The sequence below is a fragment of the Bos grunniens genome, chromosome 26 (assembly GCF_055505025.1).
Source record: "Bos grunniens cultivar Pamir isolate PY7600 chromosome 26, Bosgru_T2T1.0, whole genome shotgun sequence".
In the NCBI taxonomy this organism is placed as follows: domain Eukaryota; kingdom Metazoa; phylum Chordata; class Mammalia; order Artiodactyla; family Bovidae; genus Bos; species Bos grunniens.
In genome coordinates this window covers 42,178,931-42,205,019 of record NC_141190.1, presented here as the reverse complement: position 1 = coordinate 42,205,019, position 26,089 = coordinate 42,178,931, and the positions used below count along the sequence as shown (strand labels likewise).

Below are 26,089 nucleotides of genomic sequence, written 5' to 3'. Positions count from 1 at the left end.
ACATCTCACTGTCTGATGACAGCATCTTCTCACCCCTTCTACTTCGTCTCTGCTGACCATAGAAAGGCCAATCCACCACCCATCGGCCAGTCCTGGGCAGCCAGAGTCCCCAGATCCCCTGCTCTTGGCCCCCTTCTGCCCAACACCAAGCCTTGGCGGCCTGATGGGGTGACTCTCGTTTCTCCTTCCACAGCCCTGGGATGGCTGAGCCACTGAAGGCGCTCAGAGGTGTCACTCCAGATGGGCGGGGACTTACTCGTGTTCCCATTGGAAAGAATGGAGAAATATTCAGCTGAGAACCCTCTCTTGGTGATGGAGATGTCGCTGATGAAGCGGATGGAAATGAAGTTGGACGATGAGGTGAAGGAGCCCCTTGACCCGTCACAAACCCGGGCGAGCAGTGGGGAGCTGTGGTGGGGGCCGTCGTACACTTCGATGTAATCATAGTTACAGCCGCCTTCCAGCCTGCAGAGACGGAACACACAGTCTGGCTTCACTTCCAACCAGGATTTGATGCCGGCGGTCAGAGGCCTTACGCCTCTAAGCCAGAAACTCCGACAAAATTAATAATCGAAAGGAATAGACTTTCATTTTTTACCAGAGTAGAGTCAATGTACAATATTACACAAGTTATGGGTGTAAATACAGTGATTACAATGTTTAAAGGCTATACTCCATATATACTTATTTAAAAAATATTGGCTATCCTCCCTGGGATGTATTGAAAGCATAGAGCCTTGTAGCTTGTTTTCTACGTCATGGTTTGTCCCTTTTCATCCCCTACCCTGAGCGCCCCTCCCTCAACCCCTCTCCCCACTGGTAACCACCAGTTTGTTAGACTTTCTTAAATCCAGTGGAGGTTCATCCTCCCATGACCTCCATACATCGGTCTTAGTCCTGCCTTTTGGGGTCATGCATATGAAATCTACAGCTCCTCTCTTGACAGCCCTTCGCAGTACGTAAGAAAGAATGACAGCCCACCTTCGACTTCTTCTTTGATGAAAAAGACCCCAGTTTCCCATAGAATTTTTTTCTTAAAATCCATGAATTCATAGTGACAGAAACAAATAATTGAACAAGTAAATATTGGGCAAATGAGATAACCTCTCTGCAGCTCGGATTTCTTATTTATAAAGGTGAAATCTCCCAATGCAAGTGTACTGAAGAGAGCTATCAGGAGGCTCTAACAGTGGAAAAGTGCTTCCTAAGATGCCACAAACGGTGGTCACTGATATTAAGATGCTGGCTCAGAACTAGTCACGGTCAACCTTCCTCTGTAGAATTTCATGAGCTTTAAGTACAATCCCCCAAATGAATAGTAATGATGAAGAGATTAAAATAACATCATATCTTTTGCAAAACTTCACGCGAATTTCCAAGGCAGAAACTCCCAGGCCACCGCAAGCAGAAATCAAGAAAAAAAAACTACTTTGTTCAGTGGTGACTGTTAGAGAAAAAATGACGGTACCCCCTTTCCAGGACTCTACAAGCTACTGGTGTCTCAGTGTGGTCACCCCTGCCCCTTGAGCCAGTCATATATCCTGGTGGTTCTGATGTTGTCTCCTCTGCTTAAAACAAGGATTCCCACCCTTCACTGGATGAGGAACAGATAACCTAAGCTCTGTCACAGGAATTATTCCTCTTCTGCCCGAAACCACTCCCCCAAGAAAGAGGGAGCAGAGAGAAAAGAGTTCAGAAAAACTAGTGTGGTTGTTAATAGGATTCTTTGTGCTATTACTACTTCTAACAATAACCCCTCCCATTGGGTAACACTGCCCGAGTATTTTCATATATTTCTCCTGTGACTTTCCCAGGAACCAGGAGGGGAGGGGAGCGGATATTATATTCTCCTCTTTTGAGGCTCAGGAGAGTTAAATGACTTCCTGAGGTCACACAGCAAAGCAGTGATGGACCTGCAACTTGACCCAGGACTCTGATCCTGGCGTCCCCTCCACGGCTGCTTCTAGGCTCGGTCGAAAATGGAACCCATAGAAAAAAAGGGCAGTGGGGCAAATATCTCTCCTGAAGTGCCATTTCTCTCCTCCTAGAATGTCTGCAAGGGGCTCACCACATGGCCCTCCCCGCTGCACATGCACTCACTGGACATCTCTGAAGGTCACAGTCACTCGGTAGTTGTTTTGAACTTCAATGTCCCACACACACTTGGCGTTGTTCGGATAGTTCCTAGGGTAGAATGGGCTGGAAAAGTTCCCTGAAAACTGGGTCAGGAAGCCTCCGCAGGCTGTTGGGACAAAGGGAGAAATGCCGATGACCCGCAGTGTACACTGTACAGTCACATGGGGGAAATCCACCGGGAGGTGCCTACACCTGGACTGCCTACTGAGGGTCGGGGCGGTGCCCCTACAGGGAGGCTGTACCTAGGGAAGCCCTCTCCTCACTGTTCTCCTCATCCCTCCCCAGTGTCACTGTCATCAAGGAGAAGGGAAGGGGGACTGGTCAGTGGGGCTCAGAACTTACTGGCTGGGCCGGTGACGTTGTAATCAGGATCTGTTGACAAACAGAAAAGATAATGATCAGTTTCCTGGCAACCTTGGTTCAGCTGCTGAGTCCTTGTCAGCTCTGCGCTGGAAAAATGCCAACCCCAAGTTCCCAGAGAGATGCCAGATGCGGGACTTGCCCTCTGGGAGCTCACAGCCTAAAGAAGAGGATGGAAAAGAGCAAATCCCAGCCTCCAGGGATGGGACTGTGATGGAGCAGAGCCCAGGAGGTGCTAGGAGCTGGGAGATTTGGCTCCTGATCCAGACTGAGGAGGGAAAGGGGACGGGTACACAGAGAGGTGAGGCCAAAAGGTCAGAAGTGTGCTCTAGGCAGAGGGAACAGCATGTGTGAAGGAACCTAGGTATGAGAGTAGCTGGCATAACTGGGGACCCCCTATGTGGATGGAGCAGGGATGGGAAGGATAGCAGGAATCAACTCCACAATGGGAAAGAATTTGCAAGCCCTAGAGATTATCCTGAGCACTGAGGATCTGGGTCCAGACGGTGCTGAGGATTCCAGCCTCGAGGCCAGGACAGACCTTGGCATTTGATGAAGATACCCTAGAGCACTGCAAAGAATGGGTCAGGGGGAGGGAGCCTGAAGCTGCTGCTGCTGATGTAGGAGACAAGGTGGTGAGGAGGGGAGGCTGTGGATGCAGAGGAGACATATGGGGCAGGGTGGGGGCAGTGAGCGGCGGTTCAGCACCCACTCAAAAGCAGGCTATTGGGAACTTTTGTTGATTACATGCCAGGCTCCATCCAGGCTGCACTGACCTGGGACTAGTGTCCCAGACGAGGGGCGAGACCTACACAGTGGGAGACTTCACCTAGACATTGACCAGAGACCCGAATCTTAGGATGGTCAGGTGATTAAAGGACAAAGAAGAGCCTGGAGAGAGGCCCAGCCCTCCTGGGGTTGGGACATCAGCTACAGAGACGCCACGTGGCAGGAAAGTCAGGAGCGGTGAACTCATTGGAGAGTGAGTGCCGTGACTACAGCCTGGAGACCAGCCCCAAAGCCTGGGGAGAGGAAACGCAAGGCCTGCGGGTCAGGTGAAAAATGTGATACTTACTCTGAGTGGGTGTAGTTGTTGGGGACAGCCAATCTAGAAAGAAAACCAAGTGATTTTAGGATATTGCTGGATCATTTTTTAATTCCATACTCAAGGGTTTGATGGAGAAAGTAAATCGTTCTCCTTACTTCAGGACTTCTCAGAGACTTGATTATACCAATTTACACTGACCAGACAAAAGGGGTTAGAGACACACCACATCCAAACATACTAGAATCAGATATTTTCCTTGTGTCATAAAGATCATTTGGGGAATCGCTCTCAACATGAAGGATTATTTAAGAGATAAACCTCTGTAGGGCTGCTATTCGGTCATAGTTCTACAATGCTGACAGTTCTGCTTGGCATGACTGGGACACTTATTTTCATAGACGTGATCACAGGACATGATCCTCTCCACCCCACAGCAGCTCTGAACAGGCGCAGGCAGCAGGAGGTACCAGGGGATCAGAGGTTCCTCCGGGGACAGCTGAGTGACAGCCCTGGTCCTGAGGACCCAGAGGGTCACTGAACAGCCTCCAGAGTCCTCGGAGGGAAATGACTCTTCAGGAGGAGGCTGCTCTTCTATTGGAAACCTGAGAGGTGGAATCCCGGAGAGGCTTTGGCTGGGTGGGGCTGCAGGGACTCACCTGGAGTGGAGGAGTTGGTCGGTATATCTGCAAGAAAGAGGAAGTATGATCAGCCTCCACACCAAGTTGTTGTTCAGTTGCTAACTCATCTCGGGCACTTTAGGGACTCCAAGCACTGTACCCCGCCAGGCTCCTCTGACCATGGGATTCTCCAGGCAAGAATACTGGAGTGGGTTGCATTTCCTTCTCCAGGGGTTCCTCCCAAACCAGGGATCGAACCAGCATCTTCTGCTTTTAGGTGAATTCTTTACCCTTTGAGCCACAAGGTAAGCCCATAAAGCAAATGGGAGAGTAATGGTAAGCTGGATAGCAGCTGAGTGATCAGCACAAAGACCAGAGATGAAGTGGCCTCTGCAAGGTCTCCCGAGTGCACAAGTCAAGGGGTACTCTGACAAGCTCCTGCCCACCCCCACACCCTGAACTAGCCACAGACACCATCAGTCACTGGCCTCCAGTTTCCCCCGCTCCAGTGTCCAGCAGCTCAGAGGTGAAAGGGGCCTTCCGCAAATGACATCACCCAATACCTGAGCAAATGACTCCAGCATCTTCATGGTGGCCACAATTGTGGTAGAACCAGCCTCGGTTCCGGCACTGCCAGAGATTGGACTCCGCCCCTGAGCACACCACGTCATCCAAGGTGATGGGACCAGAGCCAGAGCCAAAGTAGGCATTTCCTGGGGCTGAGACTGCATATCCACAGCCCAGCTGTCTGCACACCACCTGGGCATCTTGAACGTCCCAGTTGTCATCGCACACTGTTCCCCACTGGCCACCATGGTAGATTTCCACACGCCCAGCACATGTGGGATGGGAGGAGTTCCAGTTCACCAATCTCAAGCTGACATCTGAAAGACACATGCTGTAAGAGGTGATGACCCCATCCCCCAGCAAATACCCAAAGCCAATTAACCCCTGGTTCTTTCCCCATCCCAAAAGCCACCCAATGACACTGATCAGTGAATAAACAGCTACATGATCCACCTGGAAGGGGCTCTTGACATCACAGAGTTCAGATCCCCCATCTTCTAGATATATTCTTTTCCGCATCTGCTTCCATATTCTTTCCACACGGTTTATTCACAGGTTACAGAATATGGCTCCCTGTTCTCTACAGTGGGACCTTGACGTTTATCCATTTGAATGTAGTAGTTTGCATCTGCTAATCCCCAAATCCGCATCCACCCCTTCCCCAAAACCCCATCCCCTTGGGAACTACAGATCTTTTCTCTACGTCTGGTACTCACTTCTTGGAAAGGAGTTATACCAAGCAGAAAAACCAGTTTTTTGGACACTGCCGTCACTCCGAAATCGAACAGTCAATCGGTTGGAATAAGAAGTGAATATTTCCCTGGTGTAACGACAGATTCTCCTCGCTGAGGCATTGCTACTCAGCGGTCCATTAAGGATTTCAACATAGTCATAACTGCAGCTACTGTGTGTCTCCAACCTGTATGGAAAATGGGGTTCATGTCAACATCAGGATGTCTGCTGCTCATAAACTTTGTAGCTATTTTGAACTTTATGAGAAATGTCCTTGAATCTAAGATCTTCTTCTTGCTCTTTCTTAATCAGATCAAAGGACTGCCCAGTATTGTCTGATACTTCCCAGTGGGGACCAGAGAAACCTGAAATGTAGTCCATGGTACCTGAGAGGGGAAAGCCTCCTGGCCCAGGACCCAACCCAAACCACAGGGTGGTCCATGGAAGATGCCTCCTTCTCCAAGTGGCCTGGGGGTTACTTACTGCAGACTGTCGAAGCCCAGGTTTATGAGGTAGCCGGGGTTCACTTGTATTTCCCAGACACAGTCGGCGTTGTTGGGGTAGTATCCTGGGTAGGATGGGCTAGAAAAGTTCCCACTGGCACTGAATAAGAAGCCACCACAACTTGAAAAGGAGCCTGCAGAGCAGAGAGAGAGGAACATTCCCATTGTGGTGGGTCTCCGGGGGTGTTGTGACCAGCGGTCGTCTTCTGGGTGAGTGTCCTCAGAAAGTCCTTTTCCTTCCTGCAGGACTTCTCAGTGCCTTGACCATTCCACCTACTCGGAGACTGGCCAAAAGGACTGGCGTGCACAGAAGCACACCTTCCAATTTTGGCACCAGATGTTTTCAAGTGGCCCTAAAAATGGCAACCCACTCCAGTGTTCTTGCATGCAGAATCCCAGGGATGGGGGAGCCTGGTGGGTGGCCGTCTATGGGGTAGCACAGAGTCGGACACGACTGAAGCGACTTAGCAGCAGCAGCAGGAAAGATCATTTGTGGTTACTCTCAATGTGAAGGAGCATTTAGCAGAGAAAGCTCTGTAAGGCTGCTACTCCGTCTGTTTTGAAAATGGCCACAGTTCTGCATGGCATGAGTGGGACACTTATTTTCATAGAAATGATCAGAGGACCCAATCCTCTCTCTCTCTCACTGAACAGGCACAGGCAGCAGGAGGTGGCAGGGGACCAGAGGTCTCTCCAGGGACAGCTGAGTGACAGCCCTGGTCCTGGGGACTCGGCTGGTCACTGAACCGATTCGAGTCCTCGGAGAGAAATGACTCCCCAGGTAGAGTCTGCTCTTCTCTTTCTGGAAACCTGAGAGGGTGGAATGCCAGAGACAAACCTGGCTGGGTGGGGCTGCCGAGGCTCACCTGGAGTGGAGAAGTTGACTCCTGGTGCTGCAAGAAAAGAGGTAGCATGATCAGCTTCAGCATCCACAATGGGCTGCAATGAACCCATCAGTTTCCTGAGAGATGCTGAGTGCCCGGCCCCTTCATGGCCAGAAAAGGGCGGCCTAGGAGTTGCACCCAGGAGCTGAATAGGAAACATCAATCTCGCATATCGTTCTTCACAAACATCAGCAAATATCTGGGCAATTTCACTCTTACAAACTGGATGTCCCCTCCTCGATGTGAGGGATTGACCTTGCCATTGGCTGAAGATGACCATCACCGAGAGAATGGATCATGGGGAGGGGCAGGCTGAAGCTGCTGCTGCTGTAGGGAGCCCGGTGGGGAGGAGGGAAGCGTGAGCATGCAGAGGAAATATCTGGAAGCAGGGTGGGGTAGGGAGCAGTGATTCAGTGGCAACTCAGAATCAGGCTGTTGGGAGCCTTTGCTGGTGACACACCAAGCTCAGCAGTGAAGCAGAGTCCATCCAGTCTGCTCTGACCCCCGACTAGTGTCCCAGGCAAGGAGTTGAACATAAACAGGTGGTCAGCATCATCTAGAGACTGACTAGATGTAGGAATCTCATCCTGGTCAGACGAGTAAAGGACAAAGAAGAGCCTGGAGAGAGGCCCAGCCCTCCTGGCGTTGGGACATCAGCTGGGGTAATCACCTGGCATACAGTCAGGAGAGGTGGACTTATTAGAGAGTGAGCACCCTGACTGCAGCCCGGAGACCAGCAGCCAAGCCTGGGGAGAGGAAACCCAAGGCCTGCGGGTCAGGTGAAAAATGTGATACTTACTCTGAGTGGGTGTAGTTGTTGGGGACAGCCAATCTAGAAAGAAAACCAAGTGATTTTAGGATATTGCTGGATCATTTTTTAATTCCATACTCAAGGGTTTGATGGAGAAAGTAAATCGTTCTCCTTACTTCAGGACTTCTCAGAGACTTGATTATACCAATTTACACTGACCAGACAAAAGGGGTTAGAGACACACCACATCCAAACATACTAGAATCAGATATTTTCCTTGTGTCATAAAGATCATTTGGGGAATCGCTCTCAACATGAAGGATTATTTAAGAGATAAACCTCTGTAGGGCTGCTATTCGGTCATAGTTCTACAATGCTGACAGTTCTGCTTGGCATGACTGGGACACTTATTTTCATAGACGTGATCACAGGACATGATCCTCTCCACCCCACAGCAGCTCTGAACAGGCGCAGGCAGCAGGAGGTACCAGGGGATCAGAGGTTCCTCCAGGGACAGCTGAGTGACAGCCCTGGTCCTGAGGACCCAGAGGGTCACTGAACAGCCTCCAGAGTCCTCGGAGGGAAATGACTCTTCAGGAGGAGGCTGCTCTTCTATTGGAAACCTGAGAGGTGGAATCCCGGAGAGGCTTTGGCTGGGTGGGGCTGCAGGGACTCACCTGGAGTGGAGGAGTTGGTCGGTATATCTGCAAGAAAGAGGAAGTATGATCAGCCTCCACACCAAGTTGTTGTTCAGTTGCTAACTCATCTCGGGCACTTTAGGGACTCCAAGCACTGTACCCCGCCAGGCTCCTCTGACCATGGGATTCTCCAGGCAAGAATACTGGAGTGGGTTGCATTTCCTTCTCCAGGGGTTCCTCCCAAACCAGGGATCGAACCAGCATCTTCTGCTTTTAGGTGAATTCTTTACCCTTTGAGCCACAAGGTAAGCCCATAAAGCAAATGGGAGAGTAATGGTAAGCTGGATAGCAGCTGAGTGATCAGCACAAAGACCAGAGATGAAGTGGCCTCTGCAAGGTCTCCCGAGTGCACAAGTCAAGGGGTACTCTGACAAGCTCCTGCCCACCCCCACACCCTGAACTAGCCACAGACACCATCAGTCACTGGCCTCCAGTTTCCCCCGCTCCAGTGTCCAGCAGCTCAGAGGTGAAAGGGGCCTTCCGCAAATGACATCACCCAATACCTGAGCAAATGACTCCAGCATCTTCATGGTGGCCACAATTGTGGTAGAACCAGCCTCGGTTCCGGCACTGCCAGAGATTGGACTCCGCCCCTGAGCACACCACGTCATCCAAGGTGATGGGACCAGAGCCAGAGCCAAAGTAGGCATTTCCTGGGGCTGAGACTGCATATCCACAGCCCAGCTGTCTGCACACCACCTGGGCATCTTGAACGTCCCAGTTGTCATCGCACACTGTTCCCCACTGGCCACCATGGTAGATTTCCACACGCCCAGCACATGTGGGATGGGAGGAGTTCCAGTTCACCAATCTCAAGCTGACATCTGAAAGACACATGCTGTAAGAGGTGATGACCCCATCCCCCAGCAAATACCCAAAGCCAATTAACCCCTGGTTCTTTCCCCATCCCAAAAGCCACCCAATGACACTGATCAGTGAATAAACAGCTACATGATCCACCTGGAAGGGGCTCTTGACATCACAGAGTTCAGATCCCCCATCTTCTAGATATATTCTTTTCCGCATCTGCTTCCATATTCTTTCCACACGGTTTATTCACAGGTTACAGAATATGGCTCCCTGTTCTCTACAGTGGGACCTTGACGTTTATCCATTTGAATGTAGTAGTTTGCATCTGCTAATCCCCAAATCCGCATCCACCCCTTCCCCAAAACCCCATCCCCTTGGGAACTACAGATCTTTTCTCTACGTCTGGTACTCACTTCTTGGAAAGGAGTTATACCAAGCAGAAAAACCAGTTTTTTGGACACTGCCGTCACTCCGAAATCGAACAGTCAATCGGTTGGAATAAGAAGTGAATATTTCCCTGGTGTAACGACAGATTCTCCTCGCTGAGGCATTGCTACTCAGCGGTCCATTAAGGATTTCAACATAGTCATAACTGCAGCTACTGTGTGTCTCCAACCTGTATGGAAAACGGGGTTCATGTCAACATCAGGATGTCTGCTGCTCATAAACTTTGTAGCTATTTTGAACTTTATGAGAAATGTCCTTGAATCTAAGATCTTCTTCTTGCTCTTTCTTAATCAGATCAAAGGACTGCCCAGTATTGTCTGATACTTCCCAGTGGGGACCAGAGAAACCTGAAATGTAGTCCATGGTACCTGAGAGGGGAAAGCCTCCTGGCCCAGGACCCAACCCAAACCACAGGGTGGTCCATGGAAGATGCCTCCTTCTCCAAGTGGCCTGGGGGTTACTTACTGCAGACTGTCGAAGCCCAGGTTTATGAGGTAGCCGGGGTTCACTTGTATTTCCCAGACACAGTCGGCGTTGTTGGGGTAGTATCCTGGGTAGGATGGGCTAGAAAAGTTCCCACTGGCACTGAATAAGAAGCCACCACAACTTGAAAAGGAGCCTGCAGAGCAGAGAGAGAGGAACATTCCCATTGTGGTGGGTCTCCGGGGGTGTTGTGACCAGCGGTCGTCTTCTGGGTGAGTGTCCTCAGAAAGTCCTTTTCCTTCCTGCAGGACTTCTCAGTGCCTTGACCATTCCACCTACTCGGAGACTGGCCAAAAGGACTGGCGTGCACAGAAGCACACCTTCCAATTTTGGCACCAGATGTTTTCAAGTGGCCCTAAAAATGGCAACCCACTCCAGTGTTCTTGCATGCAGAATCCCAGGGATGGGGGAGCCTGGTGGGTGGCCGTCTATGGGGTAGCACAGAGTCGGACACGACTGAAGCGACTTAGCAGCAGCAGCAGGAAAGATCATTTGTGGTTACTCTCAATGTGAAGGAGCATTTAGCAGAGAAAGCTCTGTAAGGCTGCTACTCCGTCTGTTTTGAAAATGGCCACAGTTCTGCATGGCATGAGTGGGACACTTATTTTCATAGAAATGATCAGAGGACCCAATCCTCTCTCTCTCTCACTGAACAGGCACAGGCAGCAGGAGGTGGCAGGGGACCAGAGGTCTCTCCAGGGACAGCTGAGTGACAGCCCTGGTCCTGGGGACTCGGCTGGTCACTGAACCGATTCGAGTCCTCGGAGAGAAATGACTCCCCAGGTAGAGTCTGCTCTTCTCTTTCTGGAAACCTGAGAGGGTGGAATGCCAGAGACAAACCTGGCTGGGTGGGGCTGCCGAGGCTCACCTGGAGTGGAGAAGTTGACTCCTGGTGCTGCAAGAAAAGAGGTAGCATGATCAGCTTCAGCATCCACAATGGGCTGCAATGAACCCATCAGTTTCCTGAGAGATGCTGAGTGCCCGGCCCCTTCATGGCCAGAAAAGGGCGGCCTAGGAGTTGCACCCAGGAGCTGAATAGGAAACATCAATCTCGCATATCGTTCTTCACAAACATCAGCAAATATCTGGGCAATTTCACTCTTACAAACTGGATGTCCCCTCCTCGATGTGAGGGATTGACCTTGCCATTGGCTGAAGATGACCATCACCGAGAGAATGGATCATGGGGAGGGGCAGGCTGAAGCTGCTGCTGCTGTAGGGAGCCCGGTGGGGAGGAGGGAAGCGTGAGCATGCAGAGGAAATATCTGGAAGCAGGGTGGGGTAGGGAGCAGTGATTCAGTGGCAACTCAGAATCAGGCTGTTGGGAGCCTTTGCTGGTGACACACCAAGCTCAGCAGTGAAGCAGAGTCCATCCAGTCTGCTCTGACCCCCGACTAGTGTCCCAGGCAAGGAGTTGAACATAAACAGGTGGTCAGCATCATCTAGAGACTGACTAGATGTAGGAATCTCATCCTGGTCAGACGAGTAAAGGACAAAGAAGAGCCTGGAGAGAGGCCCAGCCCTCCTGGCGTTGGGACATCAGCTGGGGTAATCACCTGGCATACAGTCAGGAGAGGTGGACTCATTGGAGAGTGAGCACCCTGACTGCAGCCCGGAGACCAGCAGCCAAGCCTGGGGAGAGGAAACCCAAGGCCTGCGGGTCAGGTGTAAAATTGTGTTACTTACTCTGAGTGGTTGTGGTTTGTGGGGGCTGCCAACCTAGAGCGAAAAACAAGTGATTTTAGGAGGCTGCCCCAAATTGTTAAATTCCATCATCATCATTTTCATGGAGAAAGGAAATCCTCGTCCTAATAAGGATTTCTCAGAAGCTTGACTATTCCCTCCTACAGTATTACTAACCACGTGGGCTAAGTACATAGAATTCCCACCTGATTCAGGAGCAGATATTATCACTGTGGGAAAAGATCATTTGGGAAATTGCTTTCAACCTGAAGAAATTTTTTAACTGATAGATATTTGCGAGTCTGCTACTTGGTCATGGTTCTAAGTGGTCAGTCTGCATGACATGACTGGGACACTTATTTTCAAAGAAATGATCAGAGGACCTAATCCTGTCTCCCCTCATAGTAGCTCTGACCAGGCACTGGCAGCAGGAGGTGGCAGGGGGCCAGAGGTCCCTCCAGGGACAGCTGAGTGACAGCCTTGGTCTTGGGGATTCCACTGGTCGGTCACTGGACAGCCTCCAGAGTCCTTGGAGGGAAATGACTCCCTAGGAAGAGGGTGTTCTTCTTTTATAAATGTGAGAAGTGGAAACCCAGAGAGGAGTCTCACTGTGTGGGGCTGCTGGAACTCACCTGGAGTTGAGGAGTTGATCTGTGCAGCTGCAAGAAAGAGGAAGCATGATCAACCTCATCACCCAGGCTCAATGCAAGAAACCCATCAGATCCCTGAGACAGAGATGCTGAGTGCCCGGTCCCTCCATGGCCTGAAAAGGGCGGCCTGGGTTTTGTCCAGAAGAACTGAATATGAAACATCAAGCTCAGAACATCAGTCTCTACAAATGAAAAAAGTCTGAGGGGAATTTGCTCTTACAACCTGTAATCACACCCCTGCTCTGGGGGCCCAATACAGAAGGGGCTGCAGTGGATACATGAAACCCACCCGCCACCTATCAGTGATAGAGGAAGGGAAATAGCCCATCTTCCATGGAAGCTCAGTGTGATTGGAGCACAGTGCAAAGAAGAGCTCTTGTTGGGAGAAAATCACTCACTAAAATGGCGGTCATGGAAACCAACCTGAGCAGATGACGCTGGCATCCTCGCTGTGTCCACAGTTGTGTGAATTCCAGGGGCTGTGGGAGCAGCTCCACAGGTAGGTCTCATAGCCTGAGCAGCCCACGTCGTCCAGGACAATGGGCCCTGAGCCCTGACCGAACCGGGCATTTCCTGGGGCTGAAATGGCCCAGCCACAGCCCAGCTGCCTGCAGACCACGTTGGCATCGTTGGTGTCCCAGCTGTCGTCACACACGGTGCCCCAGGAGCCTCCGTACAGGACCTCCACCCGGCCCTGACACCTGTCACCTCCATTGACCAGCCTCAGGGCCAAACCTGACTCGGTTCCTGGAAGGAGACAGGAAAAGTCAGCCTCCTGTTTCTCCTGAAGGAAAAGGCACTGAGGACTGAGATTCAGATTTCTTCCAGGGGAAGGCTGCTGAGGTCTAGGCAGTGAGTCCATAAGGACTGGACTGAGCGTGGTCCTCACTCTTTATCTCTGATGGCGTGTGATAGAAGCCTTGACTGTGCACTGTGGACTAGCTCTGCAGGTTCCTTGATGGCATCCCCAAATTCAGCAATTCAGGCACTGAATCCTGTCTCAGGATGCAGGTGGAAAGAGGGGAAGCCCACAGCCTGTGTGGGCAACCTACATCCGAGACCTCTGGGATAAAATGAGCCTCTGCAAAGGAGACCACTGACACAGCTTCCCTTTCCCACCAAGGTGCCGAGTTCAGCCATTCACCCCTACGTGGGAACCCACTCCATCAGCCCAAGGTTATTCTGAAGACTTTTCCACTCAGTACGTATTCATGTACTTTCACACACAAAGTGTAGCTTGAAGCTTTTTTTTTGTTTTTGCTTGAATCCTGAAATAACCTTGGAATTGTTGAATATCATTGGAGGACTTGGAGATGACTGGGGAGAAGGCACCTATTACCAGCAGGCTGTTCACAGTCCCCCCAGGACTTGTCAGCTCAACATCAAGAACAAAAAGACTCTTTCCTCCTGTGGCAGGAGACTTGTGGCTGACAGGCGCCCTCTGGCAGGAAGCAACCTGACACTGAAGCTCATAAACAAAACCAAGCAGAGGTCAGAAAAGTGCATGGGGACAAAGAGTATTGGAACTTCTGGATCCTGCTGTACCTGAAGGTTGCCTTATGGCTCAATATCCTCGATATGTAGGCCGTGGCACCACCCAAATTAAGAGTACGAGTGGCCATCCTAATACTTGCAAACAAAAGCATTCTGAGTAACATACGGCACAACTCGTAGGTAAAGCTTATCCATAACTCTGGCCAGTGAAGGCAATCATCCAGAGTGGATGAGGTAGTGACCTCAGAACCTGGACCCAAGAGGCAAGAACTGCACCCATGTCTGTGGACTGGAATGTTGCATGCTGGTAGTTGAGCAGGACCTGAATGACGCTCACCATAGTCAGTTGTTGGATACCACCAATCTGGAGGGGAAACAGAGCAGGATTACAAAGAAGGTTGATAGAATCAAGGCTGGTCTAGTTCCTATGACTAGGATCAGAACAGTGGGGTCTGAGGAACTTCACAGTCCGGAGAGAAGAAGCCTTTTCTGAGAGTTTGCTGTGAGCCCAGATCATGTCATCAAAGGTACACACTCATCTAATGAGGCGGCACAGCCCACAGAGCCATCAGCACGTCCTGCTGACTGGGTACTTCTTGGTAATATAAACGCCTAGACTCGGCCATCGGTGGAGGACAGGAGAAAGCTCTGTCCTCTCCATACACATAACTTTTGGTCCAGAGAATGCGTGCAAGCAGAAAAGACCCCGGGACACACCACCCTGTCACCCAAAACTCTGGGGAGACACTGTGTAGCCACGAAATATTGAAGTAACTTAGACAGTCCAGAGGATGCCTGAGTTATGGCTCATCTGGAAGTGTCTTTGTGGTCCAGAGTAATCAGGGCAGGTACTGAGAGGTGGAAAACCTCCACAGTGCCTGCTTGGGGATACTGGGTGGGGGCCCTGGGGGCGACTGGGGAGGGGACATCCCAAGTTAAGAGGCAGCAGGACTCACCTGGCACAACCGTGGACTGGGTCTGGGCACCTGGAGGGGAGAGAAGGGAGGTCAGACACAGTGCACAGAACGGGCTCCATGAGGGCAAAGGGGTGATGCTAAGATGCAGGCCAGGTGAGCGGTCAGTGCATGCACCTGCTCTGCCATGGATGGCGGGGCCTCTGTCATCCTCAACCCTCCAAAGATGCTCCTCCTGAGAGGTCCCAGCAGACCAGCATCTCTTATTTCCAAAGTCAAGGTGATTGACTCTGTGTCTTGATGACACAGTGGACCCGGAGCATTCGTCAGGCCCACAGCTTTTATGGATCCACTGAGACACTGAGACGGGGCCCCAGCTCCAGGTCAAGTCCCATGTGTGATCTGTCAGGGTCAGCCTTAGGGGATGACAAGGGGGTGCCTGGCAGGTCACACAGGGGCCAGTGCCCTGCTCACAGCAGACCTGGTGCCCAAACCGTGCTTCCCAGTTCCTTGGAGGGGCCACGGTCCAGGACTCAGAAGACAGAACCGAGGCCACCAGCAGCGCCAGCCCATGCCCTCTGCTCAGAGACCTCCTGGCAGACCTGTGCTCTTCTGCCCCTGGTTTGCACTGGGGCATGGAGCAAAAGGCTTAATGTCACTTTTGGTGTGTGTTTCTGTTCTAATTCTCTGTCTACATACCCAGGGGCCAGACAAAAGCTGATATACTAAATAAGCAAAACACTAAGAGGATTTCAAGGGAAATGGAAAGGTAGAGAGTGTTTCTCGAGGGGATCAGAATGTGAGCAAGAAACCACCTCCAGAGAAGCGCACCCAGCTTATTTGAGACCCACCTGAGCAGATGACGCTGGCATCCTCACTGTGTCCACAGTTGTGTGTGTTCCAGGGGTTGTGGGAGCAGCTCCACAAATAGGTCTCATGCCCTGAGCAGCCCACGTCGTCCAGGACAATGGGCCCTGAGCCCTGACCGAACCGGGCATTTCCTGGGGCTGAAATGGCCCAGCCACAGCCCAGCTGCCTGCAGACCACGTTGGCGTCGTTGGTGTCCCAGCTGTCGTCACACACGGTGCCCCAGGAGCCTCCGTACAGGACCTCCACCCGGCCCTGACACCTGTCACCTCCATTCACCAGCCTCAGGGCCAAACCCGACTCGGTTCCTGGAAGGAGACAGGAAAAGTCAGCCTCCTGTTTCTCCTGAAGGAAAAGGCAACGGGGCCTGAGATTCAGATTTCTTCCAGGGGAAGGCTGCTGAGGTCTAGGCAGTGAGTCCATAAGGACTTGACTGAGCGTGGTCCTCACTCTTTATCTCCGATGGCGTGTGATAGAAGCCTTGACTGTGCGCTGTGGACTAGCTCTGCAGGTTCTCTGCTGGCATCCCCAAATTCAGCAATTCAGGCACTGAATCCTGTCTCAGGATGCAGGTGGGAAGCCCACAGCTTACATCCCAGACCTCTGGGATAGAATGACCTTTTGCAGCTGGAGACCACTGACACTAGCTACCCATTCCCACCAGGGTGCCAGGTTCGGCCATTCACCCCTATGTGGGAACCCACTCCATCAGCCCAAGGTTATTCTGAAGACTTTTCCACTCAGTACGTATTCAGGTACTTTCACACACAAAGTGTAGCTTGAATCTTTTTTTTTTAAGCTTGAATCCTGGGGGTGACGGTGGGGGAGGGGAAGTCCTGGAGTCAAAAGGCAGCAGGACCCACCTGGCACAACCGTGGTCTGGGTCTCGGTAGCTGGGGGAGAGAGAACGCAGGTCAGACACAGTGCACAGAAGGGGCTTCACGTGGGCTAAGGGGGGGATGCTAAGTTGCAGAGCAGCTGAGGTGTCAGTCCTTGCACCTGCTCTGCCATGGATGGGTGGGGGGCCCTCTGCCATCCTCAACCCTCCAAAGAGGCTCCTCCTGAGAAGTCCCAACAGACCAGCATCTCTTATTTCCAATATCAAGGTAATTGACTCTATGTCTTGATGACACAGTGGACCCGGAGCCAATCGTCAGCCTCACAGCTTTTATAGATCCACTGAGGCAGAGACAGGGCTCCAGCTCCAGGTCAAGTCCCGTGTGTGATCTGTCAGGCTCGGCCTTAGGGGATGACAAGGCGGTGCCTGGCAGGTCACACAGGGGCACTGACCTGCTCACAGCAGACCTGGTGCCCAGACCGTGCTTCCCAGTTCCTTGGGGGAGCCATGGTCCAGGACTCAGGAGGCAGAACCTGAGTCTGCCAGTCTCTCCAGGACTTGTCAGCTGAAGATCTAGAACAAAGAGGCTCTTTCTTCCTGTTGGGATGTAGACTTGGAGCTGACCCCTGCCCCCATGACAGGAATGAAAGTTAGAATGAAGCCCAACACATGGAAATCAGAGGTCTAAAAAGTGGTTAAGACAGGTAGTCCTGGAACCTCTGGATCCAGCTGTACCTGAAGGTTGCCTTATGACTCAGTATCCTCAATATGTAGGCCGTGGCACCAGCCCAAATTAAGAGAGCACGAGTGGCCATCCTAATACTTGCAAACAAAAGCATTCTGAGTAACATATGGCACAACTCATAGGTAAAGCTTATCCATAACTCTGGCCAGTGAAGGCAACCATCCAGAGTGGATGAGGTGGTGACCTCAGAACCTGGACCCAAGAGGCAAGAACTACACCCATGTCTGTGGACTGGAATGTTGCATGCTGGTAGTTGAGCAGGACCTGAATGACGCTCACCATAGTCAGTTGTTGGATACCACCAATCTGGAGGGGAAACAGAGCAGGATTACAAAGAAGGTCCGTAGAATCCTGGTCTAGTTCCTGTGACTGGGATCAGGACAGTGGGTTCTGAGGGGCTCCACAGTCCGGGAAGAAGAAGCCTTTTCTGAGAGTTTGCTGTGAGCCCAGATCATGTCATCAAAGGTACATACTCATCTAATGAGGCGGCACAGCCCACAGAGCCATCAGCATGTCCTGCTGACTGGATACTTCTTGGTAATATAAACACCTGGACTCGGCCTTGGGTGGAGGACAGGAGAAAGCTCTGTCCTCTCCATACACATAACTCTTCGTCCAGAGCATGGATTCAAGCAGAAATGACCCCAGGACAGACCATCCTGTCACCCAAAGCTCTGGGGAGTCTGAAATCACTGAGGCAGTCCAGAGCATCAGATGCCTGTGTTATGGCTCATCTGGAACCGTCTACATGCTCTAGAGTGACCAGAGCAGGTACTGAGAGGTGGAAAACCTCCACAGTCCCCTCCTGGCGCTGCCAGTTGGGGGCCCTGAGGGTTACTGGGGGGAGGGGACATCCAGAGTCAAGAGGCAGCAGGACTCACCTGGCACAGCCGTGGACTGGGTCTGGGCAGCTGGAGGGGAGAGAAGGCAGGTCAGACACAGTGCACAGAACGGGCTCCATGGGGGCAAAGGGGTGATGCTAAGATGCAGGCCAGGTGAGGGGTCAGTGCATGCACCTGCTCTGCCATGGATGGCGGGGCCTCTGTCATCCTCAACCCTCCAAAGATGCTCCTCCTGAGAGGTCCCAGCAGACCAGCATCTCTTATTTCCAAAGTCAAGGTGATTGACTCTGTGTCTTGATGACACAGTGGACCCGGAGCATTCGTCAGGCCCACAGCTTTTATGGATCCACTGAGACACTGAGACGGGGCCCCAGCTCCAGGTCAAGTCCCATGTGTGATCTGTCAGGCTCGACCTTAGGGGATGACAAGGGGGTGCCTGGCAGGTCACACAGGGGCCAATGCCCTACTCACAGCAGACCTGGTGCCCAAACCGTGCTTCCCAGTTCCTTGGAGGGGCCACGGTCCAGGACTCAGAAGGCAGAACCGAGGCCACCAGCAGCCGCAGCCCATGCCCTCTGCTCAGAGACCTCCTGGCAGACCTGTGCTCTTCTGCCCCTGGTTTGCACTGGGTGTGTATTTCTGTTCTAATTCTCCAGCTACATACCCAGGGGCCAGACAAAAGCCTATATAATAAATAAGCAAAACACTAAGGGGATTTCAAGGGAAATGGAAATGTAGAGAGGGTTTCTCGATGGGGTTCAGAATGTGAGCAAGAAACCACCTCCAGAGAAGCGCACCCAGCTTATTTGAGACCCACCTGAGCAGATGACGCTGGCGTCCTCGCTGTGTCCACAGTTGTGTGTGTTCCAGGGGTTGTGGGAGCAGCTCCACAGGTAGGTCTCATGGCCTGAGCAGCCCACGTCGTCCAGGACAATGGGCCCTGAGCCCTGACCGAACCGGGCATTTCCTGGGGCTGAAATGGCCGAGCCACAGCCCAGCTGCCTGCAGACCACGTTGGCGTCGTTGGTGTCCCAGCTGTCGTCACACACGGTGCCCCAGGAGCCTCCGTACAGGACCTCCACCCGGCCCTGACACCTGTCACTTCCGTTCACCAGCCTCAGGACCAAACCCGACTCGGTTCCTGGAAGGAGACAGGAAAAGTCAGCCTCCTGTTTCTCCTGAAGGAAAAGGCACTGAGGACTGAGATTCAGATTTCTTCCAGGGGAAAGGCTTCTGAGGTCTAGGCAGTGAGTCCATAAGGACTTGACTGAGCGTAGTCCTCACTCTTTATCTCCGACGGCGTGTGATAGAAGCCTTGACTGTGCGCTGTGGACTAGCTCTGCAGGTTCTCTGATGGCATCCCCAAATTCAGCAATTCAGGCACTGAATCCTGTCTCAGGATGCAGGTGGGAAGCCCACAGCTTACATCCCAGACCTCTGGGATAGAATGACCTTTTGCAGCTGGAGACCACTTACACTAGCTACCCATTCCCACCAGGGTGCCAGGTTCGGCCATTCACCCCTATGTGGGAACCCACTCCATCAGCCCAAGGTTATTCTGAAGACTTTTCCACTCAGTACGTATTCAGGTACTTTCACACACAAAGTGTAGCTTGAATCTTTTTTTTTTTAAGCTTGAATCCTGGGGGTGACGGTGGGGGAGGGGACGTCCTGGAGTCAAAAGGCAGCAGGACCCACCTGGCACAACCATGGTCTGGGTCTCGGTAGCTGAGGTCAGACACAGTGCACAGAAGGGGCTTCACGTGGGCTAAGGGGGGGATGCTAAGTTGCAGAGCAGCTGAGGTGTCAGTCCTTGCACCTGCTCTGCCATGGATGGGTGGGGGGCCCTCTGCCATCCTCAACCCTCCAAAGAGGCTCCTCCTGAGAAGTCCCAACAGACCAGCATCTCTTATTTCCAATATCAAGGTAATTGACTCTATGTCTTGATGACACAGTGGACCCGGAGCCAATCGTCAGCCTCACAGCTTTTATAGATCCACTGAGGCAGAGACAGGGCTCTAGCTCCAGGTCAAGTCCCGTGTGTGATCTGTCAGGCTCGGCCTTAGGGGATGACAAGGGGGTGCCTGGCAGGTCACACAGGGGCACTGACCTGCTCACAGCAGACCTGGTGCCCAGACCGTGCTTCCCAGTTCCTTGGGGGAGCCATGGTCCAGGACTCAGGAGGCAGAACCTGAGTCTGCCAGTCTCTCCAGGACTTGTCAGCTGAAGATCTAGAACAAAGAGGCTCTTTCTTCCTGTTGGGATGTAGACTTGGAGCTGACCCCTGCCCCCATGACAGGAATGAAAGTTAGAATGAAGCCCAACACATGGAAATCAGAGGTCTAAAAAGTGGTTAAGACAGGTAGTCCTGGAACCTCTGGATTCAGCTGTAGCTGAAGACAGAACTATGACTAAATGTCTTAGACATGGAAGTTACTAGGTCCTAGTCCAGCTTGAGTGTCGGTTGAAATCTTACCACATGGAAACTGAAACAGCCTGACTAATACATTCTCTAACGGATAGGTGAAGGTTATCCACAGTTCTGATGAGTAGACGGAATCCCTGCCGTTGAATGAGGTGGTGAACACAGAGCTTTAAGCCAAGATTTAGACATTGAACCCTGAGAGTTCAGCAGCATCCAAGTGACGCCTACCATAACTAGTTGTCGGATACCACCACTCTGGAGGGGAAACAGAGCAGGATTACAATGAAGCTCAGTAGAATCAAGGTTGGTCTCATTCCTATGACCAGGAACAGGACAGTGGGATCTGAGGGACTCCACGGTCCAGGGAGAAGAAGCCTTTTGTGAGAGTTTGCTGTGAGCCCAAATCATGTCATCAAAGGTACACACTCATCTAAAGAGGTGGCACAGCCCATAGAGCCATCAGCATGTCCTGCTGACTGGGTACTTCTTGGTAATAGCATCACCTAGACTCCACCTGGGGTGGAGGACAGGAGAAAGCTCTGTCCTCTCCATACACAGAACTCTTGGTCCTGAGAATACGTTCAAGCAGAAATGACCCCAGGACAGACCACCCTGTCACCCAAAGCTCTGGGGAGACACTGTGTAGCCACGAAGTCCTGAAATCTTGAGCCAGTCCAGAGGATGCCTGTCTTATGGCTCATCTGGAAGTGTCTTTGTGGTCCAGAGTGAACAGGGCAGGTATTGAGAGGTGGAAAACCTCCTCAGTTCCCTCCTGGGGCTACTTGTTGGGGCCCATGGGGCTGACTGCTGGGGAGAGGACGTCCCGGGGTCAAGAGGGAGCAGGACTCACCTGGCACAACTGTGGACTGGGTCTGGGAAGCTGGGAAAGAGAGAAAGAAGGCAGGTCAGACACATAGTGCAGAAGGGGCTCCACAGGTGTAACGGGGGTGATGCTAAGCTGCAGACCAGGTGAGGGGTCAGTGCGTGCACCTGCTCTGCCATGGACGGCGGGGCCTCTGCCATCCTCAACCCTCAAAGATGCTCTCCTGAGAGGTCCCAGCAGACCAGCACCCCTTATTTCCAAAGTCAAGGTGATTGCCTCTGTGTCTTGATGACACATTGGATCCAGAGTCAATTGCCAGGCTCGCAGCTTTTATGGATCCACTGAGGAATGAGACAGGGTCCCAGCCCCAGGTCAAGTCCCATGTGTGATCTGTCAGGCTCGACCTTAGGGGATGACAAGGGGGTGCCTGGCAGGTCACACAGGGGCCACTGCCCTGCTCACAGCAGTTCTGGTGTCTAGACCGTGCTTCCCGGTTCCTTGGAGGGGCCACGGTCCAGGACTCAGGAGGCAGAACCGGGGCCACTGGCATCCCCAGCCCATGATCTCTACTCAGAGACCTCCTGGCAGACCTGCGCTCTTTTGCCTCTGGTTTGCACTGGGGCATGGAGCGAAATGTCACTTTCCATTTGGTTTGTTGTTTTGGTAATTCTCAATCTACATACCCAGGGGCCAGACAAAAGCTAATATACTAAATAAGCAAAGCACTAGGAGGATTTCAAGGGAAAGGGAAATGTAGAGAGTGCTTCGTGAGGGGATCAGAATGTGAGCAAGAAACCACGTCCAGAGAAGCACACCCAGCATATTTGAGACCCACCTGAGCAGATGACGCTGGCATCCTCGCTGTGTCCGCAGTTGTGTGAATTCCAGGGGCTGTGGGAGCAGCTCCACAGGTAGGTCTCATGGCCTGAGCAGCCCACGTCGTCCAGGACAATGGGCCCTGAGCCCTGACCGAACCGGGCACCTCCTGGGGCTGAAATGGCCGAGCCACAGCCCAGCTGCCTGCAGACCACATTGGCGTCGTTGGTGTCCCAGCTGTCGTCACACACGGTGCCCCAGGAGCCTCGGTACAGGACCTCCACCCGGCCCTGACACCTGTCACCTCCATTGACCAGCCTCAGGGCCAAACCCGATTCCGTTCCTGGAAGGAGACAGGAAAAGTCAGCCTCCTGTTTCTCCTGAAGGAAAAGGCACTGGGGCCTGAGATTCAGATTTCTTCCAGGGAAAGGCTGCTGAGGTCTAGGCAGTGAGTCCATAAGGACTGGACTGAGCGTGGTCCTCACTCTTTATCTCCGATGGCTGTGTGATAGAAGCCTTGACTGTGCACTGTGGACTAGCTCTGCAGGTTCCTTGATGGCATCCCCAAATTCAGCAATTCAGGCACTGAATCCTGTCTCAAGATGCAGGTGGAAAGAGGGGAAGCCCACAGCCTGTGTGGGCAACCTACATCCGAGACCTCTGGCATAGAATGAGCCTCTGCAAAGGAGACCACTGACACAGCTTCCCTTTCCCACCAAGGTGCCGAGTTCTACCATTCACCCCTACGTGGGAACCCACTCCATCAGCCCAAGGTTATTCTGAAGACTTTTCCACTCAGTACGTATTCATGTACTTTCACACACAAAGTGTAGCTTGAAGCTTTTTTTTTTTTTTATTGCTTGAATCCTGAAATAACCTTGGAATTGTTGCATATCATTGGAGGACTTGGAGATGACTGGGGAGAAGGCACCTATTACCAGCAGGCTGTTCACAATCCCTCCAGGACTTGTCAGCTCAACATCAAGAACAAAAAGACTCTTTCCTCCTGTGGCAGGAGACTAGTGGCTGACAGGCGCCCCCTGGCCGGAAGCAACCTGACAGTGCAGCTCATAAACAAAACCAAGCAGAGGTCAGAAAAGTGCATGGGGACAAAGAGTATTGGAACTTCTGGATCCTGCTGTACCTGAAGGTTGCCCTATGGCTCAGTATCCTCGACATGTAGGCCGAGGCACGAGCCCTAATTAAGAGAGTGTGAGTGGCCATCCTAATACTTGCAAACAAAAGCATTCTGAGTAACATATGGCACAACTCATAGGTAAAGCTTATCCATATCTCTGGCAATGAAGGCAACCGTCCAGATTAGATGAGGTAGTGACCTCAGAACCTGGACCCAAGAGGCCAAAACTGCATCCATGTCTGTGGACTGGAGTGTGGCATGCTGGTAATTTAGCAGGATCTTAATGTTGCTTACCATAGGCAGTTGTCGGATACCACCAATCTGCCGGGGAAACAAAGCAGGATTACAAAGAAGGTCGGTAGAATCAAGGTAGGTCTCGTTCCTATGACCAGGGACAAGACATTGGGACCTGGGGGGCTCCACCATCTGGGAAGAAGCCTTTTCTGAGAGTTTTTGTGAGCCCAGATCATGTCATCAAAGGTACACAGTCATCTAAGGAGGTGGCACAGCCCATAGAGCCATCAGCATGCCCTGCTGACTGGGTACTTCTTAGTAATAGCATCACCTAGACTCCATCTGGGGTAAAGGACAGGAAAAAGCTCTGTCCTCTCCATACACAGAAGTCTTGGTCCAGGAATACGTTCAAGCAGAAATGACCCCAGGACAGACCACCCTGTCATCCGAGCTCTGGGAGACACTGTGTAGCCACGAAGTCCTGAAATCTTGAGCCAGTCCAGAGGATGCCTGTCTTATGGCTCATCTGGAAGTGTCTTTGTGGTCCTGGGCAGGTATTGAGAGGTGGAAAACCTCCTCAGTTCCCTCCTGGGGCTACTTGTTGGGGCCCATGGGGCTGACTGCTGGGGAGAGGAGGTCCCGGGGTCAAGAGGGAGCAGGACTCACCTGGCACAACCGTGGACTGGGTCTGGGAAGCTGGGAAAGAGAGAAAGAAGGCAGGTCAGACACATAGTGCAGAAGGGGCTCCACAGGTGTAACGGGGGTGATGCTAAGCTGCAGACCAGGTGAGGGGTCAGTGCGTGCACCTGCTCTGCCATGGACGGCGGGGCCTCTGCCATCCTCAACCCTCAAAGATGCTCTCCTGAGAGGTCCCAGCAGACCAGCACCCCTTATTTCCAAAGTCAAGGTGATTGCCTCTGTGTCTTGATGACACACTGGATCCAGAGTCAATTGCCAGGCTCGCAGCTTTTATGGATCCACTGAGGAATGAGACAGGGTCCCAGCCCCAGGTCAAGTCCCATGTGTGATCTGTCAGGCTCGACCTTAGGGGATGACAAGGGGGTGCCTGGCAGGTCTTACAGGGGCCACCGCCCTGCTCACAGCAGTTCTGGTGTCTAGACCGTGCTTCCCGGTTCCTTGGAGGGGCCACGGTCCAGGACTCAGGAGGCAGAACCGGGGCCACTGGCATCCCCAGCCCATGATCTCTACTCAGAGACCTCCTGGCAGACCTGCGCTCTTTTGCCTCTGGTTTGCACTGGGGCATGGAGCGAAATGTCACTTTCCATTTGGTTTGTTGTTTTGGTAATTCTCAATCTACATACCCAGGGGCCAGACAAAAGCTAATATACTAAATAAGCAAAGCACTAGGAGGATTTCAAGGGAAAGGGAAATGTAGAGAGTGCTTCGTGAGGGGATCAGAATGTGAGCAAGAAACCAGCTCCAGAGAAGCGCACCCAGCATATTTGAGACCCACCTGAGCAGATGACGCTGGCATCCTCGCTGTGTCCGCAGTTGTGTGAATTCCAGGGGCTGTGGGAGCAGCTCCACAGGTAGGTCTCATGGCCTGAGCAGCCCACGTCGTCCAGGACAATGGGCCCTGAGCCCTGACCGAACCGGGCACCTCCTGGGGCTGAAATGGCCCAGCCACAGCCCAGCTGCCTGCAGACCACGTTGGCGTCGTTGGTGTCCCAGCTGTCGTCACACACGGTGCCCCAGGAGCCTCGGTACAGGACCTCCACCCGGCCCTGACACCTGTCACCTCCATTGACCAGCCTCAGGGCCAAACCCGATTCGGTTCCTAGAAGGAGACAGGAAAAGTCAGCCTCCTGTTTCTCCTGAAGGAAAAGGCACTGGGGCCTGAGATTCAGATTTCTTCCAGGGAAAGGCTGCTGAGGTCTAGGCAGTGAGTCCATAAGGACTGGACTGAGCGTGGTCCTCACTCTTTATCTCCGATGGCTGTGTGATAGAAGCCTTGACTGTGCACTGTGGACTAGCTTTGCAGGTTCTCTGATGGCATCCCCAAATTCAGCAATTCAGGCACTGAATCCTGTCTCAAGATGCAGGTGGTAGGAGGGAAGCCCACAGCCTGTGTGGGCAACCTACATCCGAGACCTCTGGGATAAAACGAGCCTCTGCAAAGGAGACCACTGACACAGCTTCCCATTCCCACCAAGGTGCCGAGTTCGGCCATTCACCCCTACGTGGGAACCCACTCCATCAGCCCAAGGTTATTCTGAAGACTTTTCCACTCAGTACGCATTCAGGTACTTTCACACACAAAGTGTAGCTTGAAGCTTTTTTTTTTTTTTTTTTGCTTGAATCCTGAAATAACCTTGGAATTGTTGCATATCATTGGAGGACTTGGAGATGACTGGGGAGAAGGCACCTATTACCAGCAGGCTGTTCACAATCCCTCCAGGACTTGTCAGCTCAACATCAAGAACAAAAAGACTCTTTCCTCCTGTGGCAGGAGACTAGTGGCTGACAGGCGCCCCCTGGCCGGAAGCAACCTGACAGTGCAGCTCATAAACAAAACCAAGCAGAGGTCAGAAAAGTGCATGGGGACAAAGAGTATTGGAACTTC

The 26,089-nt window shown here is 52.3% G+C and overlaps 1 protein-coding gene across 15 annotated transcripts in view; it reads right to left on the bottom strand.

The window, feature by feature from the left end:
* DMBT1 (deleted in malignant brain tumors 1) overlaps positions 1 to 26,089 on the bottom strand; it is a 64,497-nt gene that overhangs the window by 13,601 nt on the left and 24,807 nt on the right. For 6 of the 15 annotated variants that reach the window (XM_086378018.1, XM_086378019.1, XM_086378021.1 and 3 more), the window contains 30 exons: positions 24,980 to 25,303; positions 24,172 to 24,201; positions 23,566 to 23,592; positions 22,153 to 22,476; positions 21,345 to 21,374; positions 18,887 to 19,210; positions 18,109 to 18,138; positions 17,507 to 17,533; positions 16,508 to 16,537; positions 15,629 to 15,952; positions 14,820 to 14,849; positions 14,201 to 14,227; positions 12,793 to 13,116; positions 12,352 to 12,378; positions 11,723 to 11,755; positions 10,905 to 10,931; positions 10,019 to 10,172; positions 9,520 to 9,722; positions 8,800 to 9,120; positions 8,276 to 8,302; positions 7,647 to 7,679; positions 6,830 to 6,856; positions 5,944 to 6,097; positions 5,445 to 5,647; positions 4,725 to 5,045; positions 4,201 to 4,227; positions 3,572 to 3,604; positions 2,479 to 2,508; positions 2,101 to 2,242; positions 257 to 465 (listed from right to left, as the gene is read on the bottom strand). In XM_086378018.1, the coding sequence (XP_086234144.1) occupies positions 257 to 465; positions 2,101 to 2,242; positions 2,479 to 2,508; positions 3,572 to 3,604; positions 4,201 to 4,227; positions 4,725 to 5,045; positions 5,445 to 5,647; positions 5,944 to 6,097; positions 6,830 to 6,856; positions 7,647 to 7,679; positions 8,276 to 8,302; positions 8,800 to 9,120; positions 9,520 to 9,722; positions 10,019 to 10,172; positions 10,905 to 10,931; positions 11,723 to 11,755; positions 12,352 to 12,378; positions 12,793 to 13,116; positions 14,201 to 14,227; positions 14,820 to 14,849; positions 15,629 to 15,952; positions 16,508 to 16,537; positions 17,507 to 17,533; positions 18,109 to 18,138; positions 18,887 to 19,210; positions 21,345 to 21,374; positions 22,153 to 22,476; positions 23,566 to 23,592; positions 24,172 to 24,201; positions 24,980 to 25,303 (3,822 nt within the window). The remainder of the gene's footprint in view (positions 1 to 256; positions 466 to 2,100; positions 2,243 to 2,478; positions 2,509 to 3,571; positions 3,605 to 4,200; positions 4,228 to 4,724; positions 5,046 to 5,444; positions 5,648 to 5,943; positions 6,098 to 6,829; positions 6,857 to 7,646; positions 7,680 to 8,275; positions 8,303 to 8,799; positions 9,121 to 9,519; positions 9,723 to 10,018; positions 10,173 to 10,904; positions 10,932 to 11,722; positions 11,756 to 12,351; positions 12,379 to 12,792; positions 13,117 to 14,200; positions 14,228 to 14,819; positions 14,850 to 15,628; positions 15,953 to 16,507; positions 16,538 to 17,506; positions 17,534 to 18,108; positions 18,139 to 18,886; positions 19,211 to 21,344; positions 21,375 to 22,152; positions 22,477 to 23,565; positions 23,593 to 24,171; positions 24,202 to 24,979; positions 25,304 to 26,089) is intronic. The other 9 variants (XM_086378022.1, XM_086378020.1, XM_086378025.1 and 6 more) reach the window with 9 other exon arrangements.